We start from the raw sequence: 14,822 nt of genomic DNA on the forward strand, positions 1-14,822 counted from the left end.
AGAGCAGAGGAAGAATAACTACAAATTGCAACATGCTCAAAAATTGTGTGAGAATGCTGAGGCATGCGAGAAAAGTTGAATAAGTGTTTTTGTCTGAGGAAAAACAAAACATCAGCTGTCATGAACAAACCGCAACTTTTACTCTTTGATTGCATGACAATCTGTTGAGCGGTGAGGCTCATACTAAACATGTAGTGGAAGATCAGGATGCTATAATACCAGGTGGTACATAATCTGGGCATTACAAAGCATTTCCCCTTAAAACCATGTAAAAATGCCCCCCAGTGATTGTGAACAGCATAGGGTATGACATCACAGCAACCTGATTGGACGCTTTATAGCACATCATTGTCGATGCTTTTTAAAAAAATAAATAAATAAATGTACCTTTCCAAATTTTTACAATCTGAAAGGTAGAGAAAAAAATGTGGATTTTTAGAAATTAAAAATAACTTCATATCGAGTTACAGGAACAGTACAGTAACCAAGAAACGCCAATCATTTATTAATCTTTTTTTTAAACCGCAACAGAGCGAGGGACTACAGTACACGTTTTTGGCAAGTGATGGCTTGCTGTTCGAGCAGCATTCATTTTTTGAATTGCGGAACCTATATGCAAAATCTGAAATAATGCTGCTAGTAACTGTGTGCCAAGATGATACCACACGTGTGATGGAAATCAAATTTGTCATTATAACTTCAGAAGATACTTGGCTAAAAAATCACATACAGTAGATAAACACACATGCTCATGTTAGCTTACTACTGTATGTTGCTGGGTCTTACCTCTGGATGCTGTTGTATTATAGCCCACAGTCTCCACTTTGCTGCAGCGGTCCGTTTTCTTGCATCCCTCTGTCTCCTCTTGGATAAAAGTTGTCTCCTTACAGAGAAGTCAATAAAGAACATCCTTGTTCTCCTCCATTGTTGTTGTTGGTTAGCGTGTCTTGTTTGGACTGATGCTGCTTGGGTTTCAGTTTCCTGCTGTACTATCGTGAAGTGGAAAAACCAAACCGATGCGAGTAGGGATGGTAGTGTGCACTGGAAAAGCTGCACTAGCTCAGGACCCTAAAGCGGGGTTGTTCTGCTGCACTTTCCCCAAAAAAATGCAATTGAACAGGAAAACTTGAAATATTGATATAATACGCTTACTGGCATGCAGGCTATGAAGAGCAAATTTAAATAAGCTCATATTTGAATCAGTGCTGACTGCAATTTAAGTGTACGCGTCACTGTAGGACAGTGGAGTCCAAAGTGCAGCTCCGGGACAATTTGAGACCCGTAGCCCATTTTTTATTGGCCACATTCTGCAACTACAAAAAAAACAACAACATTTTTATATTTAAAAAAAAAAAGAAAAAGCAAAAAAGGCTGCAAAAGTTGATATGTTGATGCTAATAACACAAAATAATACTTGGGCTGTCACAAATAGCCAGTTAACGGTGGTAATTAATTTATTTAAATTAATTCCATTAAAAGTTTTAGTGTTAGGAACACATGCGCATCATGTCAAGCCACATCGCTCTGTTATGATGGCAGACGGCGCCACAACAATAGCATCCCCACAGTCACAGAGAGTCCGCCGGTCTTTAATACATTTATTCTGAACTGAACACATCTCCAACTCACAAACACGTCTCTAGTCGGCGAGGCCCATTCACTGACACTCACAACACCTTCATTGTGTGTGCATGTGTGGTCTAAATAAACAGAAAGACAAAGAAAAACCATAAGTGGATATTCTTATCTTATGTTATCCACTAACATAACTCCTAACTGCGGATGTACAATTTGCTGCTTTTCAGAAAATACATCTACACTCAAAACAGTGAATTCAACTTCAGTTATGTGGTGTCTTTGAACGCAACCCATCATTGTTCATAATAACAGGTTAAAAGTGTGATTCCAATGTTCTGCTACTATTAAATAGACTAGCCTTTGGAAAAATACATTTTCAGACATGTGTGGCATCTTTTAGCTTGATTTAAATTTTCAGTTCATTTGGAGCTGTTAATACATACAAATACTGTACATATAATTGTGTCCTGTCATTCATCTTTCTGTTAAAAATACAGCAAAAATGGGCGAATTTCGCACATACATGTAGTGACACATGGTGATTAATCTTGATTAATTTGAAGATTGATTAATTAGATTAAAATTTTCAATCATTTTAAAGCCCTAACTAATAAGTTTCATCACCTAGCGGATGACACAAAGCCGAGGTGCAACTTGTTTTTAAATTTAATGTCTTACCATATCTACGTTGGATTAGCCCTTTTAGAACATTTTCAAACGTCAAAACGCGCTTTGATTTGGCGGTATGCGGCCATCGGTAGAATAAGTTTGGACATTCCTGGCTTAAAGCTCCAGTAGTCATGTGGTATTTGAGGGATTTCAGCAGAACGACACTATCCTTCATGCATGTTTACAATATTCTTTTTACTTGACGACAGTGTCACATTAATGCTACAGTAAAGGCCTGAGATGCTTAAAACACACTTTTGCTTCTGATATATGTGCAAATCTATGTCCTGATTGTGCATTTAGTTGCAATGGTGTCAGGAGTTTGACTGTAGCCACTCTGTGAGAGAGGATTTATCTGTGATGCTCCAAAGCTCTGACAGTAACTTCTTGTTCTTCCTAGAGAGACAAAAACAACACAGGGCATTAAGCTTACACTCGCATTCACATATGAACAGCAGCTAAAGGCCCCCTGTGTGTCATGTATTCTCAGTTTCACTTCACTCCAACAAAGTACAAACAGTTCATATAGGAAGGATTACTGATGAGGAGGTATGGCAGGGTGTGTGTGCGTGTGTGTGCGTGCGTGTGTGTGTTGGATGGACATTTCATATAGTGAGGATTAAGTGACGTACACATTCACACAGACACAAGTATCTTAGGAAGGGAAAAAAGGTAGCATGCTGACATTTGATATCATCAGCCATTAACACGTTTTAGTCTTCACAGGTGTGTATTTTTTTGTTTTGTTTTAGGCAAAGTGAGATCCGGCATCCAGGGGAACCGGCATCCAGCCCTTCAAAGACCAAGACAGAGATGAAACCGGTGCTCTTTTTTAAATTTTATTTTTAATGTTTGTGTAAGTGGCTTTTGGGACATGAGAGAGTTGGGATTTCTTCTCTATATTAGGCCCTGGCATCTTCCCCCAGCCGGGGCGTAATAGCAACAATTCAATACCCTTGTTTTAGTAAGTCTGAGAGGTCCCACAATAGTGTATTGGAAGTGTTTTGGCTAAAATCTGTCCTTGATGCTGGAATTTAAACATTTTAAAAGTGCTTCTAGTAAACCCTCCTGGGAACATGCCATTGTGTGTGTCTGTAGCTTTAATGCTCATGAGCTGTTTTTGTCCACGTCTGTCTCCGAAAGAGTGTGTCTCCAAGAAGCACTATTGTGCACTTTATTCACTTTTTACATGTACACTGCAACTCTGCACTTGTCCAATGTGATAGATGCCATATATGACAAACAACAGGGTAACATTAAGGAAATGGGAGTTAGGAGTTAGCAACATTACACTGTGACTCACACTGTGAGAGCTACAGTGCTAACATTACACTCACATTTTAACAGCGACATCAAGCTAGGTGAGCCTATTCACCGAAGAGTAACAAAATGGTCAAACGTGCAGCTCCGACGTCTGTAACTAATAAACAGTTGGCAAAAACTGTCCTCCGTTAAGTGGTAGGTACATGGAAGGAAGGAGGATTTTCCTTCATGACGTCATGAAATCAGAACTTAGAGTGAGGCAGATGGGACATTTTTCCTCATACTTGGTGGTCAAAAATAGGCTTTAAGGACACATATTACCGTTCTAGCACCATTTAAAAAGAACATTCTGCATAGTAGGGGAAATGGAAGCTCTTGATTAAGGCAGGTTTTGTGTGATTTCAAAGTTTTTGAGGCAAATGAACAAAGCTTTCAGGACACAAATGCAATGGCTGATCTTTAGAGGCTTTCCAGGGATAATATGCACGATTTCTGGTTCAGAATTGTGAGCATGACGATGAAATCAGATTCATCTGAGCGTTAAACCTTGCATAAACACAAGATTTAGCGTCACTGGAGCTTCTGTGAATTCACCCTCATGAGTCTCAGATGTCAGTATGACTTAATAAGAGGACTTGGTGGGTTTGGAATATGGATCATGATGAAAGACAATTGGGTCCTATACCCACCTTTATGCAAGCAAGCAAAGATCATTGAATCCTGCTTTCAAGCTCATCATGAAACTTGGACCATTAAAAAGACACTCTGAAGGAGATGCACTCCATTGAATGACACACATTCATTTTAAGTGTTTGGCATTTTGATAGTGACATTTTTCGATTAAAAAAAACATACTGGCCTTTAAAGGGTTAAAAAACCCAAAATGTTATTAATATTTGATGTGGAGGTAGTTTTAAAAACATTTGATTTTTTTGCCTTTTGGGACAAACAATTGAGAATATTTAAGGGTTATAAATATTTAAGGGTTGATTAACTGCACATGACTGCATCATCACATTTTAATATAAAGTTTTTCCCTTTGGAAGGACTTTGCTTTAAGGAACAATGGCTGTGTGCGTGCTGACCTTCGCCAGTTGACCGTGTCCTCCATCTCTCGGGCTTTGAGGGCTGCGGTGTGTAGTATTGATTTTGGGATGTCAGCCAAGCGGGCAACATTGAGGCCGTAGCTCCGCCCTGCAGCTCCTTCGCTTAACTGGTAGAGGAAGGTGATGAACTCTGGCCGGACCTCTCCTTCTTCCAACCAAGACACGTCTCCAGTCAGAACATATAGCAGGGCTATTCAACTACATTGTTTTCAGAAAGCCGCTGAGGCCGGATTTCTCCCTTCACTATTATTCATAATGTGTGTAAAATAATGCAAGGCTCTGTCATATCGTCACAAACCAAATGGCTAACATGGTCATAAATAAAGTCCTAAACTAAAGCAGAAGTCGTATGTTTATACTTGTCAAAAATCCTCTGTATGACAGGACTGCTCTGCTGTTTTTAGACCTGCTGCTAAAATGCAAGTCAAAGATCATCTAAGTGTACTGCTGTTTTAAGGACTTACTGTAAAAAAAAAAAGGTTTTGAGTTTTTGAGGACCTGCTGTAAGAACGCTTGTCAAAGATCCTGATCTGCCAAGAGTGTGCTGCAGTTTTAGGAATCATCTGCAAAAATGTTAGTCGTTTCCAAGTTTTGAACTGAACTCACGGGGTGGCAGTTGAACAGCCTAGATATAATAAGGGCATAAAAACATCTTAATGCACATACAGTGTATAGACACACATACCGTCTCGGTCAGTGGCCCCATCAGGTTCATTAAGTAGGAATGACATGTGATAGTTGGCCACGTGTTGTGGATACAATCTCTCCAGCTCACACAGGGGAGGGTAATGGGTCACAAACAGGGTGAAAGACCTCACCTGTAGCAGAGGAAGGACAACATTAGTAGCACCTGTATTATGCTTACGTTAGGGCAATGTATAGTCATGATAAGAGTACTAGAAGTATGAAAACAACGTAAGAGACTAAAGTCGTTAATATTAACCCAACAGCTGTCCCCCTCCCCACCTATTCACATGCTTCGCAAGCCACTAAACTCAAATATTATTTATTATTAGGTGTGTAACGATTCCTTCATTACATCGATGCATGGATTTATATTCCTATGATCCAACTACATCAATATGTGTTTAGCAAGTTTCAATTCTGGACGGCATATATCGATCTAACATCATTTAAAAAGGTAATCAATTGATTGAATTGATACCAGGAAATAAAGCATTGGATTTAAGCACGGCAGGCTTTATAGAGATGTGTTTTTTAAGCACTTTTAATGATAAATACTCAATAAAGACGAAAAAGAAATATAGTCTGTGTCTGTGACGTCATAGTCTTCCGGGTATGTGGTGGCCATGGGAGTTGTTGTGGACCTGTGAAATACCTGCTTTTTCGTTTGGTCCGTTGATTCACTTCATTCAGTATTCATATTTAACTCATCTGTAGTAGTTTACGGTCCAGTAGCAGTGACACTTAGTGATGTCATCATCCAGCAGGCATGTCCAGGTCAAAACACATACAAGCTAAGGCTGCTAGCAAGGACATTTGTGATAAAAAATACATTAAGAATACAGTCGGACTCGCGCCGTGTACTTGTGCCATTTGTGTATTCTTGCTTGTGGGAGACAGGTTGTACGTTTGGTGGAGAGCACTGTATTTAGTCTGCATGGGGGTAGAGGGGCGTGATCATATGGCCACCGGTGGGTGTGTACGCTTGCGTACGCGGAAGAAATAAATCGCACTTGCTTGTGCCGGGGAGGATGGAGAAGAGAGGAAAGGCTGGGAAGCAGTAATTTTTGTTGACCGTTTATTCATTTTATCACACATTTACACTCACGTTTCTTATGTATTCTTCTTATGCATTACCACGTTTCCTTACACTGCTGCACGCCATCTGCCGTCACATGGAAAGTATCTGTTTGCTCTCCCGGTTTGGTCTCATCATTATCAAAGCTTATTATAATAAACCTACCAAACCACGGTACCCGGTTCAGTGTGTTAAGATGAAGGACCCATCCCCACCCTCTCAGCTGCAAGAAGGTAGGAGGAGGCCACATTGCTTGCTAGCTGCTGCACCGTTCTTTCAAATGGCTGCTCTGACCAGGAGGATCAGCACAAAAAAAGCCCCTGCCAGTGGCCCGTACAGGTGAGAAGGTTTCAACACCTAATTGAAGATACCATACCACATTCATTTGCTGAGGAATTTGCATATTGTCCCTCACCTGGATTGCACTACTGTATTTAAAGTCAATGATTCATCATAGCAAGCTATACCACCCTCTGTTCATTCCGATTTTGTATTGCATTTCTAAAAATTTTTTTTTATAGTAATTTATTCTTAAGTATATCAGCATTATTAATAATCTATACCTGATTCCCTTACAAAAAACAATGTGAATCTAGGAAACTTTACCTGCACTGTCCAGTACCCAGGTATTTATTTCTCAGTCACACCGGTTGAATTTTTGGTTAAAAAGTTACTGAATCAATTTAAAGTTACTGAATCGTTTCGGATTGTATCGTTCTAAATGAACCAAAATCGTTCTTGAACCGTATCAGCAACCACGAATCGTGATACGTATCAAAGAGTTATTAAAATGAATCGTTACACACCTATTTATTATTCATCGGGGGTGTAACGGTATTCGTATCTGTAACCACATTTTTTGGTATGTACAGAAGCGTACCTAATTCTCCAGGTGAAAAACTTTGTATGGGGGACAGGAAGTGTAAGTAGCTTGCGATACAGTCACGCGCATATTCCGCAAACAAATATAATGCAGCGGAGTCATGGCTAGCAATAGTTCTAAAAATACTGATGATAAATATCCTTTTCCGTGTTTATTTAAATGTTTGACAAAAATGATTCACATTTCTTTATCAGAGTAAAAAAAGAGATACGTAGGAGGGGGAAAAAAATGCAATACACACAACAAATGGTAGGTGGTAACAATTATATAACAGTCTGTCTCTGCCGCAGAACAAAGAGGATTTGTGGCTACATTGTATTCGCATTAGGACAATCTTAGTGGACTAATACACCACTTTTAGAGTTAGTTTTGCAGGTTTTTAGCACAAACACTGAAGCTCATTCTCTTAACAATGACAAGCCTGAGTGTTACTGATTGTACTCTTGCATGAAATTGCTGTTCTGCTAAGTCAAATGCGCACCAGCTGCCCCTCGCAGTACGAGTCTTTCACCACAACGAATGCATTGAATTCTCCCGCTTATCGTAATGCCTTGCTCGGATGCAAATGGAACCCATAATACTGAAAGTTGGATTAAATATCTCCCAAACCAGCAGTAAGAATGACACTCTATGGGATGACAATAAATTGTTCTCTGAATGTCTCCCAGCAGCCACACACAGATGCGGAACCTGAACAGCTCCAGAACAGGGCCTACTACCTTGCTCGCTTTGACAAAGGTCACATGTCACTAGAAATACCTCGCTCTGAACAAGACAACTAGGGCAACGCCCACACACAAAAGGCACAGACCTGAACCCAAAGTAACACATACTGCACACACACACACACACACACACGTTACTTTAAATCACTCCTGTCCACCTACATTGAAAGGTACAAACAAATGGAGTGCTATGTCGGTGGCACGCGGCCTGAATAATGGTCTGATTGGATGTTGTCGGCCGCTCGTTAGCGGACCACCCCAGGGTGCAGTGACAGCATCATTGGGCAGAGCTGCAGATGAAATTAGAGTTGAAACGATTAGTGGATAGTTATCGATTAGTTGATAGAAAGTTCATGAGCTAGGGAGGATTATTCACTTTGATTGTTTCCTGTTGTGGCTCCAATCTTGTACTGTACATCTTTGCACCAGCACAGTACGGTAGTTTAAACGGCTGAAAAGACAGATTTAAGATATCAATATCAATAAACTAATTCAGTCTGGAATAGAATACCTTTGTGGGCACTATCAACCGCAAATGTGTTGCTTAGTTAATAGGATTACCCAAAAACTACAAATCTAAATACAAGAAAACTTTGTGGACAGGTTAGGCAAGATGCAAATTGAGAAATGTTTCACTTTTTGCTGTTATAGTGCGCTTGCACTGGGGCTGTGTGTCACTCAGCACTTCCAGCAGATGGAACTGCAATGAAAAAGTGTTGATGGGTATTATATGGGTCCTTATGAAATCAGTTTTATTTCCCAAATTCCGTGTTATTTTTTTCCAAATTCCGTTTATTCCATTTCCATTTTTTTTATATTTAGTAAATAAAATGTCCTTTAATGAAATGCAAAATCCTTACATTTATTGATGCAATACAACATTGGCTAATTTTGTCCAGTATGTCAGAAATGATGTAGCTTGGCTAAGATTTCTAATGGGATGCAATCCTCTGCACAAATTGCTATAAAATCCTCTACAAACTGTAATGCCCGTGCTTGTGGTTAAGGAAGACGTAGTTACTGATGAAATTCCAATTGTGATATTACTGTAAGATTTTTTTTTTATGACAGCCTTATTTTGTTTACACAATTAGACAGGATGTGGCGAACAGCGCTCTTATTTTAAAGGCCGGAAGTGTGTTGTGTGTTGTGTGTAGTGAGAATGTCCGTTGACTGTTAAGAGGAGCTGGGTGCCTCTCATCCTTATTTCGCTCAGAACTTGCACGACGTCAGCAGGCATCGTAAAACGCTTCACATTAACAGGCAGTAAAACACAAGACAGTGTAAACACACACATACAACCTGAGTCGCACGCACACTAGGATGCTCTGCTAAACTAAGCTAACCTGCTAGCTTCAATTCACACTCCGTGAGAAATGAGTTTCAAAGTTCTTACACCAACTTTTGCCCATGTTTCAGGTTGCCATTTCGACATGTTTATTTCGGGAGTGGGCAGGTTAGTGTTTGTGATGAGGTTCCGCCAGTGAAATACTTCCCCACACAAACGTTCCTTCTCCTCACAATGACAGCATTTCATTCGCAATTTGGCAATTTCCGCTTTTTAAAGTAGATTCCATTTTTATTGGCCAATTTTGAAGTTCTGTCCCCGATTCCATTAAGGCGGAAATCATAGAGCCCTAATTATAAGAAGAATAGACTACATTTACTATCTGCAGTTATTAGTGGTAAGTTGATGGTAAGTTTGTTCAGTTGTCAATCATTACATTCTCTTCCATTTGATTCTGACGCAATAAAGAACCCCTAAAATATATTCAGTTTCAGATTAATTTCCGATAAAATAGAATAGAATACCTTTATTACCTCTACCACTATAAGTGTGAACTGAATTACACTGACGTTCGTTAGTTATTACGTTAGTAGAATTAGCCAAAAACTAAGTGGGACCAAGTGTGGAAGTGACTCATCAGCTCAAATAGGTGGAGCTGGGGAGAAAGTTCACCGTCATATGCATGACGGCCAAATAGGACCAAAGTTGAACAGTGAAAGGATTCAATGAAAGTATTCATCAATGGTTGTGAAATGTACCACGATAAGTAAATGTACCACAAACAGCCAGCTAGCCCATGAGTCAATACAGGCAAATGCTAACAGTGCTGTGGCCTCCAAGGGGCACAAAAAAATAAATAAATAAATAAATAAATGTAGCTTATAAAAAGAGTTAATGTGTGCAAACTTTGTGGTTATTTCAATTGTTTGATGGTGATTGTTGTATTTATAATTTATAATGAATATTTTGTGGTAAAAGTATTTAGATTGCATTTCATATTAATTTATCATTTGTTAACCATGTAAATTGGTTGACACGTTATCTTACAAATTAAACGGTAAAAACAATGCCATTCAATTTGTTTTCTGAGCATTTGTATGTCATCAATGGAGGGGGGCACCATATAAAATCTCCCTGAGGGCGCAAAACATCGGGTAAGGTCGGCTCCGACTACAAAGCATCAAAACATTTTTACACTGTATGCAATTAGTGCAGCCTGCTGTAAGAGTGAAGAGCTACTCCGAGGCACTTTTAATAAGGTGGATGTTTAGACATTAAAGAGACCCAACAGACTGCACGAGCAAGCACTCTGGTCACAGTGCCAAATAAAAACCTCTCAAAAAACTCCACCTCCCGCTTCCTCTTCTACAGTAATTCTAAGGGTAACACTCCAAATTGTCGCCTGGCCTATCTTCGCCTATAGAGACTCTTCCGGTTGCTGTTTCCTAATTACATGCTGTCAAAGAGACAGTGGGATGCCAGCCTGTGCATGCATGCAGTTCCAGGTGATGTGATCCTGAGAAAAAGGCTAGAGGTGTCAGCACAGCATTGCCTTCTCTACTCCTCGTTTCACATCCTACTAGACGCCACTGCAATTCTTCTCCGCTCACCTCACAGCTAACAAGGTCCTCATCTCAAGCAGGCATGCATTTGAGAGCCAAAGTTGATAAAGATGAGGTGTTGCATGCAAGGGTGTCGCTGACCTGTTATCTTGTTTGGGTTCAACAATAAGGTAAACAGTGGATGACCTTTTTGTTTTGTTTTCATGCACAGGATGGGCCGTCAGATTGAGGCGGCTTCATGGAGCCTGGTTGGGAGTCGGTTCACTCGAGGAATAACGCTCAGCTAAATGATATCATGATGTAGTCTGGACACACTTACAGCCATGTCATTAGGTACAATGCTCAGCTTTGACAGACACACTGTGTGTGTTATTGTGGTTGTAACACCTAGTTATACACAATAATGCTAGGCTTTTATTTTTCTTTGGATTTTTGGTGACATTTGTCCCCCGAAGACCACCCCTATAAAAAGAGTGTTAAAAAGAGTGTTAAGGGAAGAATAAAAGAATACACACAAACAGTTTCAGTCTTGTTTAACAAGTGATTAACTTGTCTTTACACGTTTAAGTTAGTTAAGAATGTTACTTAAAAGAATCCCTGCACAGTTAATAAAGCCTGTATGATGGCAACAGCTTGACCATGTAACAGATTACCCTAAGTGCTCTAAAAACATTTATTTAACTTAACTGCAAAGACGTTAGGCCATTAATTGGAAGCAGGCGATAACTGGAAAGAGGCTGTTATTTCCGTAAAATAAAAAGTCATTATATTTTACAATGTAATTTTATAACGTTAATAATGATTTGGAGTGCATGAAAGAGTAGAATGCAAAACAAAGCTCTCTTTGACCACATGGTTATTTACTAACAATTATACTGCCCAACACAGCAGCAACAGAAACAATGTTGTAACGGCGGTAATGAACAAACTGTTCAGCCAGCATTAATATCACTGATGAGTTCAGTGTAAGTAACAGAACAACAAGTGTAACACATGAGTTTCACACCAACAGCGCATGTAGAGGCAGATAAAGCTGCTGGATGATGACGACTCATGATTTCAAATGCCAGCTACTGCCATCTTTTGGAGTCCAAAAACCTCATCCGGAGGTTGCCTACAGCCAGAGCTGCTATTACCAATGTTTTTCTAGCCCATGCTAACTAGAGACCCCAGTGGTCATGTGCTTTTGTAGACCACACACCTAGCAAATATAGGAGACTCCTCAGATAACTGACAAGAGGAATTTACAGAATTTCTATTAACATTACAGTGCTACCTCGGTTTGCGTCTGCCCCAGTTAGCGGTTAACGTAAAAAATTTACAAAAACATTTTGCTTCAGTCTGCGTACATTTTCCAGTTAGCATATGATACAATATGGCACACGTTTTGTCATGTTATTAATACACGGCGCGAGTCCGACTGTATTCTTAATGTATTTTTTATCACAAATGTCCTTGCTAGCAGCCTTAGCTTGCTAACAAATTAGCAACCGGAGATGTAAGTCAGCTGTGTTGCCTGTCTATGTCATCAGCAGTACTTTTACCTTCACTGAAGACATGACTGTTCCCAAAGACACGACGTGGTAGTGAAAGAAACACGTTCCTCTTTAACACCATCTTCTTGTTATTTCTTGAATTCAATAGTGTCTCTCGCCTTCTTTATCAAAAATGCTGGCACTTACAACTTTCTTTGGCTTGGTTTTTGAGGAGAGAAACACTTGAATTCCAGAAATAACTGGCGAAGCAGGAAGGTGGCGTTGAAGAGGAAGGTGTTGATCTCGCTGCTACATTGTGTCTTTGAGAACACGTCAACAATCACGTATTCAATGAAGGTAAAAGTAAACTTAAATGTTCATTCCTCCCTTTCATTCATCATTTATATGTATTTATATGCATTTCCAATTGTTTTCTGCATGTTTAACATTTTTGGCTTTCTGGAATGGATTACATTAATTGGAGTTACATGATTTCTTATGGGAAAAATTGATTTGGTTAGCGTTCAAGTCGGACCTTCTGGACCTAATTAATGACATTAACCAAGGTTTCCACTGTATTTGTTATGATAAATATATTTTAAAAAATTTAAAAATCCAAAGTCAAAATAAACAAATGTGTCTTCATTGCATCGGTTGTCATTGGACCATACAGTGTTATACAATGTTAGCACTTTGCAGGCAGACGAGTACATTTTCAACCAACAGCACATCAATCTATTTACAGGCACACTGTGTCATCCCCTGAAAAACCAACAGACATAAGTAAGCTGTTGTGAGCCGTAGTTTTGCAGTGAGCAGCTATGTCCCCTCATGCCTGTTCCTGAAACCTTAAAGCACCAGTTAAGGTCATGCAAAAAGAGGAGTGCGATCTGTACGTAGTGCTAAGCATGGCGTGAAGCTATGCGCACGGCCTACTGCTAGTGTGAATAAAACTGATAATACTGACTGTCACTTTAAGTCGGGGAGTTGGAGAGAGTATAGTGGCAGAGAAGAAGAAGGGCACAATGAGACTTTTTAACAAGGAAGGAACACCAAAAGGCATCTCGGCTGCGACACCTACATACAAAAAAGCCAGCAACTTGTAGCGTCAGTGAGTTTTCTCACCGTTTCTCTTTCACCATCAAGGCCATCTCGTCCACAAGTGGCATTATGAAAGCCATCTACATTCTCAACTACCTTCCGGGTGAGTGCTAGGGGCAGGAAAAGGTGCGTTACTATAACAACCGAGTCAAAAGAGGAGAAGTCTGAATTTGACGCGAGCAGGTATGTCTGGTGAGGAGGAAGAGTATGTGGCAGTGGAGGAGTAGGAGGAGGAGGAGGAGGAGAAGTGGGTGGAAGTGAGCATGAAAGCCATCGTTGGTCTTCTTGAACCAAGAAGGGTTTTTGCTGCAAAGCCAAACTTCTTTTTTGATTTTTTTTCCCTTTCCTTTAATAGCTAGGCTTTTCTAACAAATCAATGCTGTTATACAACAGGTGGTTACAAGCAGCCTGTCCAGCTTTCACGGCTTGAGATGTTCCCTTTTTGTAAAAAAATTACATAACCGACAAGATTCTGTCCAAAAAAATATGTCTTTGGCTTTTGAAACGATTGACAAATGGAAATGATATAATTCGTAAAAAACATTATTTAATGTTTAAACTAGGGGTGCTCCGATAGATCGGCCACCGATCAGTAACGGCCGATTTCTGTGAAAAAGCACGGTAGCGGCATATGTCGATACTTGCTTTTAAACGGCAATCCCCTTCGCTGATCAGCCTCATTGCTGCAGACAGCCTATAGCGACCATCTCCCGCTCACTTTCCGTTCACAAAGCCAAAACAAGCATGTCTGCCGTGTGGGACTTCCTGTCGTCGTGAGAGTGATGTAAGTTTTGCACAAGTGTAAGTGTAAGTCTTCTAGGCTACGATACCCAGATTATTCCGACAAAATTGGTCTTGTCGGAATAATCTGGGTAATGGTTTAATCGTTGGACCGTACCTCACCTGGTCTCACAACACCCAACAAATTATGAAAAAGTCCCAAAGGAGACTGTACTTCCTGAGAAGACTGAGGAAATTTGGCATGTCCACCACAATCCTGAGTTGCTTCTACAGATGCACTATCGAAAGTGTCCTTACCGCCTCCATCACTGTTTGGTACGGTAACTGTACAACACGTGATAGGAAGGCACTCCAGCGGGTGATCAAGACCTCACAGAACATTGTTGGGGCAGCCCTCCCCTCACTGCAAGACATTTATAAATCTAGAGTCCTACGCAGAACACACAACCTCATCAAGGACAGCACACATCCACAACACTCATTATTCACACTCCTACCGTCAGGCAGACGCTACAGGAGTTTGAAGTCCAGGACCACAAGGCTGGCAAACAGCTTTTACCCACAGGCCATCAGGCTCCTCAACGAAGCACTCGCACACGCCGCACGCAACACACGCACACACTCATAGCACTCTATTTATTTATTTATTTATTTATTTATTTGTATATT

General features: G+C 40.2%; 1 protein-coding gene across 2 annotated transcripts in view; it reads right to left on the reverse strand.

Annotated features, from left to right (window-relative positions):
• Nucleotides 1-1,305: 1,305 nt before the first annotated feature.
• The window catches only part of msh3 (mutS homolog 3 (E. coli)), a 49,751-nt gene continuing 36,234 nt past the window's right edge, over nt 1,306-14,822 (reverse strand). Inside the window, exons 22-24 of one of the 2 annotated variants that reach the window (XM_054774738.1) lie at nt 5,302-5,434; nt 4,596-4,761; nt 1,306-2,643 (exon numbers count right to left, since the gene is read on the reverse strand). In XM_054774738.1, the coding sequence (XP_054630713.1) occupies nt 2,562-2,643; nt 4,596-4,761; nt 5,302-5,434 (381 nt within the window). In that variant the 3' untranslated portion in view covers nt 1,306-2,561. Of the gene's footprint in view, nt 2,644-4,595; nt 4,765-5,301; nt 5,435-14,822 lie in introns of both variants that reach the window. The other variant, XM_054774736.1, reaches the window with a different exon arrangement.

Source organism: Dunckerocampus dactyliophorus, chromosome 4 (assembly GCF_027744805.1).
Source record: "Dunckerocampus dactyliophorus isolate RoL2022-P2 chromosome 4, RoL_Ddac_1.1, whole genome shotgun sequence".
Taxonomy (NCBI): Eukaryota; Metazoa; Chordata; class Actinopteri; order Syngnathiformes; family Syngnathidae; genus Dunckerocampus; species Dunckerocampus dactyliophorus.